The sequence below is a fragment of the Orycteropus afer genome, unplaced genomic scaffold (genome assembly GCF_000298275.1).
Source record: "Orycteropus afer afer isolate SDZICR_OR568_19922 unplaced genomic scaffold, OryAfe1.0 scaffold00615, whole genome shotgun sequence".
Lineage (NCBI taxonomy): Eukaryota > Metazoa > Chordata > Mammalia > Tubulidentata > Orycteropodidae > Orycteropus > Orycteropus afer.
This window is the reverse complement of record NW_006922202.1, coordinates 788,388-795,171: the sequence shown is the minus strand read 5'-3', so window position 1 is coordinate 795,171 and position 6,784 is coordinate 788,388. Positions and strand designations below refer to the sequence as shown.

The 6,784-nt window shown below is 36.1% G+C and overlaps 1 protein-coding gene across 1 annotated transcript in view; it reads right to left on the bottom strand.

Moving 5' to 3' along the window:
- The window catches only part of LOC103210485 (protein eyes shut homolog), an 837,058-nt gene that overhangs the window by 468,473 nt on the left and 361,801 nt on the right, over positions 1 to 6,784 (bottom strand). Inside the window, 1 exon segment of the mRNA XM_007956404.2 lies at positions 4,963 to 5,127. Within this exon segment, the coding sequence (XP_007954595.2) occupies positions 4,963 to 5,127 (165 nt within the window).

Genomic DNA, 6,784 nt, shown 5'->3' with positions numbered 1-6,784 from the left:
CATTGTCTTTTCTATAGCCTCATATGCATGGGAAAGAAGCTGGATAATGAATAAGGAAGACAGCAGAAGAATCAAGGCATTTGAATTGTGATGTTGGCAAAGAATACTGAATATACCATGGACTGCTAGAAGAATGAACAAATGTATCTTGGAAGAAACACAACTGGAATGCTCTTTAGAAGTGAAAATGGTCAGATTTTGTCTCTTGTATTTAGTCATGTTATCAGGGTGGACCAGCCCCTTGAGAAAGTTATCATGTTTGATAAAGTAAAGGGTCAGTGAAAAAGAGGAAGACTCTTAATGAGGCAGACTGACACAGTGGCAACACCATTGGACTCAAGCATAGCAACAATTGTGAGGATGGACATGTCAGTGTTTCATTCTATTGTACATAGAGTCACTGTGAGTTGAAACCAACTCGACAGCACCTAACAATAACAAAGAATTACTTATTTGTAATCACAGTCATCAAGATTGAGTACCTCACAAATAGAACTTAAAGAAATATCCTTATGAAGTGCTTGCTTTATACAATACACTAGTTGAGGTACCAGGGGGTGGGGTGGAATACAGAGCTGTAGAAACCTACACTATAGCTATTGTATTGTGCTCCCTATTAAATGAGGAGATACAAACACAGAACGAATCCCATGCTCATGAATCTCTCTACTCTGCCCCAATGGTTAAGTTATTTTTCTGTTGTAAGACCAATCACAGCCAGCTTAATGTAGAATTATATATATGGCACCTCTCCACTAGATGATGAGAAACTTGGGATACAAACTGAAAAAACAAATCAGCTGCCATTGAGATTATTCTCATTCATGGTGACCCCATATGTGTCAGAACAGAACTGTACTCCAGGAATCTTTAATGGCTGATTTTTTGGAACTAGATCACCAGATCTTTCTTATGAGGTGTTTTGGGTGGACTTGAACTGCCAACCTTTTGGTTAGATATAGACCATCTCCTACATAACTTTGTATCTTTCACAGTGCCAAAAAGAGTCCTGTGCCTTTTCTGGACACTCAATTCATATTTGTTGAGCTCAGCCTTGCTGTCATAAAAAGGATAAGGTACAATGAAAGGTACAAGAAAGCATGAATTCATCCATTCAGATACTCAATCCAACTCCCTCCTTGTCTGTCAGCAGCTAGTTTCATGTGGACTATCAAGGAGGGACAAAGATATTAAAATAATCTTAGGATGCACACTGCAAAATAGATAAAAACTACTCAGCATCATTTTATCCTATAAGAAAAGAAGTAGCTTTTTACTGTGATGTCAGAAAATGTGGGATTTCCTTGGCCTTGTCACATCATTGGAACAAAGCACAATAAGTATCTAATGAAGACACTGTGTATTCTGCTGGGAATCATTTTCTAGAGAAAGGCAGATGGTATGACTCTGGATTTTATTTATTTTCTTCAGCAGTTTCAGAAACTTCTTCTCTTTATCCATAAATGCAAAACAGAGAAGCCCAAATAATCCCACTTTTTTTTTTTTCTGTCAATTCCTACCTAGAATAGATATCTAAGACAGATCCTTTTACTTTCTAGTGTAAACACAAATGTCAAGAAATATGAAGATCTCTTCTGCATCCTGTCCTCTTACCAGAGTTGCTCATGTAATTTGCCTCCTGAGAGTTGGTCAGATGTTTGCTCTAAATTCTCAGACATCATATACTTCCATAGGGCATGCTTATTTCTTTTCAAAGGAGCAGCACAGAGTGGATCCAACCGCATAGCAAAACATCCCATGACGAAACTTCCTGATTGATAGTGCTTGCCTGAACAGAGCTCATTTTCTGAAAGTGCACCTAAAGAGTTTTGTGTGGTCTCATCCCATCTCCTGTGACCTATTAGTAGCTTTTTTGACTGGGTTCCAGAATTCTGAATTGGTTCAGTGGCAGATTCATAAAGCTTTCTTTTCATCTTGACTACTGCTTTCAGAGCTGTCCCTCTCCCACAGAGAGTTCTTTTTCAAGTTATCCTTTCTAAGAATTTTTACTCTAACCCCTAAGGATTCAAGCTTTATCTTCCTTTTGTTCCTTTTCAACATCAATTAGTTTGTGAGGCAAACTGAGACAGGATAAATTTACAGTTTTGAACTAGGAATATAATTCAAAGCTGACATTGGTTTATTAGACCGCTATTTCTCTATACTTTACCCTTAAATATTTGCTTGCACAAAATACAAACATTCACTAAATGTTTGTGGAATAAAATTGAGTTGAATGAAATGTTTAGGAATAAGAAAAAAAAAAAGTCAAAACTTAAAAAACACAACTTCAAAAACCAAACTTATGGCTGTTAAGTCGATTGCGACTCATAGCGACCTCTCCTTGGGTTTCCAAGGCAGTATTTCTATCGAAGTAGATTGTCCAACCTTCCTTCTGAGGAGCAGCTCATGTGTTTGAACCACCAGCCTTCTGGATAGCAGTCAAATGCCTTAGGCATTACGCCACCAGAGCTCCCCAAAACCAACTAAACTAAATAAAATCAGCGCCTATAAACTGTAACAGCTGTTTTAATTTCCTTACTACTTTTGGCACATAACAACAACAAAAATATACTGATTTTAAAGACAAGAAAATAATTTAAGTCAAGTTGAGGGATACCTTAAACAGCAAGTGTTTAACTGAATCACAAAAATCTTTGTGTTCATCTGCTGTGAAGCTTTTATAAGGTTGACAGATTACAAAGGACCTGAAACAACCATCCCATGCAACAGTCTGCTAAGGTATCCCCAACAATGTAGGACTAAATTGTTGTTGTTATGTGCTGTGGAGCTGGACCGACTCATAGTGACCCCTCCTTGGGTTTCCGAGGCAGTATCACTATTGAAGTAGATTGTCCAACCTTCTGGTTAGTGCCTTAGGCACTATGCTACCAGATATTACCACCTTACAAATGAACAAAAGGAAAGCTTTGGAATAAAAATATTTTCTCCATTCACAGGCTATGAAACACTGTTGAGTAAACATCTTTGACCTGCCCAGTATAAAGACAATGACACAAATTGGTAATCATTATAATGACACTGGTTCTTTACTAATAATTTCTAGTTTGCTTATTTTGCTTGGGTATGAAAGGCAAAAATAGTCCCAAGGCACTAATATCAGCTTAGGTTTTAGTGGGAACGCTGGTGGCATATTGCCTAAGGCATTTGTCTGCTAACCAGAAATCTGGCAGTTCAAACCCACCAGCCACTCCTGGGAAGGAAGGTTGGGCAATCAACTTCCATAGTGATACCACCTGGGAAACCCAAGGAGGGGCCTTTATGAGTAGGATCCTACTCGATGGCAATGGGTTTGGTTTTGGTTTGGAGTGCCAATTTGAATAGCGTGTGTATATGCTTGGCATGCATTTCTATGGCCTTCGAAAAGAGTGCATTGAGCAGCAGCGTACACAGGATCCAGGAGCATGGGTCTAGTGGAGGATACTCCCAAGGATTGGTTATTTATTTGTCTATGAGCTGTTCTTAGTTGTGAAAATACACTTTCCCCAAGGATACATATTCTAATTCTTTATCATTTTAAAAAATTTCAAAGCCAGAAAATCACTTTGCTTTGTGGCTTCAAATTATTACATTTGTGTCTTCTGTTTTGTTCCCCTACAATGTACTATAGTTTTGTTCCCCTACAATGTACTATAGGAGCTCTGGTAGCATAGTGCCTAAGGCACTTGACTGCTAACCAGAAGGCTGGCGGTTCAAACCCACCAGCCACTCCTCGGAAGGAAGGTTGGGCAATCCTACTTCCGTAGTGATACTGCCTCGGAAACCCAAGGAGGGGTCGCTATGAGTCGGGGCCGACTCGACGGCAAATAACAACAACAACAACAATGTACTATGGCCTCAAAATTTCCTGATCATCTACCAATACTTAAATTTCATATATAAAAACATGTTTTTCTTTTCTCTTTTCTCCCTTTTTTTTCCAAACAGTAAGGAAATCAAACATTCTAAACCTATCATTTAAACATGGGTGCTTCTGCTCTAGCAAAATAAACAATGATTGACCTAGTTCTGACAAGTCAGTTTGTAAAACATAACATTCATTCTCAGTTTTAATTTAATGTTCAAAACTTTCCCTTCCACCTACCTTTCCAAAAATGCTTCTTTTAAGCATTACATGTAATCAGATCACAACAAATAAAAAGGTTTAAACTTTGTACAGAATGATGAATCAATTTTTCAAACTATTCCAAAACAAAGAAGCAAATCATTATGGAAATAATGAGTTGGCTTACAGATGGATAATCTACTGAAGTACTGAAAAAACCATACTACAATTGAAGGGATTGTTAAAAGCATCATGCATTCCTTTTAAAAAAGATAAAACAATTGTTGCATTTTGAATACTGTAGCTAATATATATTAGTGATTTTCAGCCATAGAAGGAAGACCGCTAAATTCTGGTGGTAGAGACCTATGTAAGCATGTTGCATAGTAATGTAAAGAATGCTATGTGTAGAGGAATTTCCTTACATCAACAAGTACTTTTAATACTATTTTTTCCCAAGCAGCATGTTTTAAGATAATGAATGTTGCAAAAAGAGTGATAAGCATTTTCCCAATTGTCAAAAACTCCTGGTCTTTACCCAAGTTACCAAGTGTTGAATGCAATTCGTGTTTACTGAATTATAAAATTATGCTCTGAAACATTTGCAGTATTTATGTTTTACTGCTATAGCCATATGCCATAAAATTCATATGCTTCCTGTATTTTTCCTTGCTGGTTGAGAGGCTGTTTGTAAGTCATGTTCTATTGAATGACTCATAAATTAAAGAAACTTCTAAGAAAACTATAAAGAACAAATATTTCCTTTTGGTAATGCTTTATGCACTAGGCTAGGACATTTTCCCCCCACAATATTTAAATGAATAATTCATTGATTCAATAGGTTAACATACAAAAAAGAAACACGATATATAGAGGGTCAAATATTTGATACTCACTGTAGAGAATAGTGCCATTTAAAGAGCTTGCTTTTATAGTCAAGTAGATGGTAACAGTTGGGTTACGTTCTTTCTCCAGGACAAATTTAAATTCATCCAGGGATGTCAAAAAAGGCAGTTCTAAGTAGGAATTCCCATTGAAAGATGGAACAAATAAACGTGCATCTAAAAAATTTTTAAAAAAATTAGAACATAGTATTTGCAATTATCATTTGTTTAAAAAAGTAACACATTTATAAATATTAGGCTCAACTTTAAGAAATTTAAATATACACTTTGAAGACGTTTATAAAATCAAATGATTAGCCACCAGGTGGTGCTAAAGGTTAAACAGCTCAGCTGATAATCCAGGCTGGAGGTTCAAAGCCACCCAGGGACAATTTGTAAGAAAGCTCTGGTAATCTATTTCCCAATAATTAACCCTTGAAAACCCTACAGAGCACAAGTCTACTCTGATACACGGGAGTCAGAAACGACTTCACAGCAACTAGGTTACTCAGAGAACAAGACTCAAAGCAACTAGTTTGATGTTTTAAATGGATTTTGAGGATCAACAACCATTCTGAAATTGTATGAAAACTACGTGTACCTGCATATGTAAAATCATAGTTTCCACCAGATTCTTATTCTGTGACAAGATTTGTCAACTCATTCAATTATACACATAAAATCAGTACATTTTATTTTACATTATTAGATCTCAATAAAAAAGTTTTTTAAAAAAAATCTGACATGAAAAAGATTAGAAAACTGTCATTGAGAAGATTTCATAATGTTCATTAATATTTACAAGTTTCCAATAATAGACCAAAAACCAAGCTCACTGCTATTGAGTCAATTCTGACTCATTGCGGCCTGCATTGGGTTTCCAAGGTGGTAAATCTTTACAGAAGTAGGTTGCCTGGTCTTCCTTTTGTGGAGTGGCTAGTGGGTTTGAACCACTAACCTTCTGGTTAGCAGTCAAATGTCTTAGGCACTATGCCACCAGAGCTCCTTCTCTCCAATAATACTTTCCAATAATTGTTAATAATAAGATATTTTACAGGTAAGTTTATTGGTGATTTTTACAATTATTAATATTTTAAAAAGTTAATCTTACAAACAATGTCACAAAATTGTGAGGCACATACAATTTGGAAAGTACTTTAATATCTATATAATTGATACATTAAATAAGCATAATACCTGAACTGCTTGAAATGCAACTTTATTTTTTGTCTCTCATTGGGAGGAATTTTTGTCTGATACTGGATGAAAACTTGGTAGGCCTCATGAGTCCTACTTTCTGTCATACAATGATTCATAAAATAAATATAGAGTTTAATAAATTTATTAACACTTAAATCTTCTTTCTAAGATATGATTCCGTATGTACTTCCCTTAACTGGCCAAGGCCTGGAGGTGACCGACACTTGCTTCCTACCTTGAAAGGCAGGAATAAAATTAGTGTCTGCTCCTTTTTTTTTTTTTTTTCCCTTACCCTTTCACTTCAGGCTAGCTGCAGTTTCTGTCCCTTCCAACTTTGAATGGGGATAAGGAGAATCAGGGAAGGAGAAAGGACACAATAAAGAACAACATTTAGAGCTGGCAATTGGACCTGTTGTAAGAAGGCTTCTTGGTCTCTGGCCTTGCAGATATTTAAAACTGAATGTTTCTCTTATGGGAGGGATATTAGATAATGTACAAGATGCCCAGTTAAATTTGAATTTCAGATAAGGAATAGATTTTTTTGAAGTATGGGTATATCCTAAAATTTCATGAGATATACTAAAAAAAATTCAGATTTAACTGAGTGTCCTGTATTTTTAATCACTGTATCTGG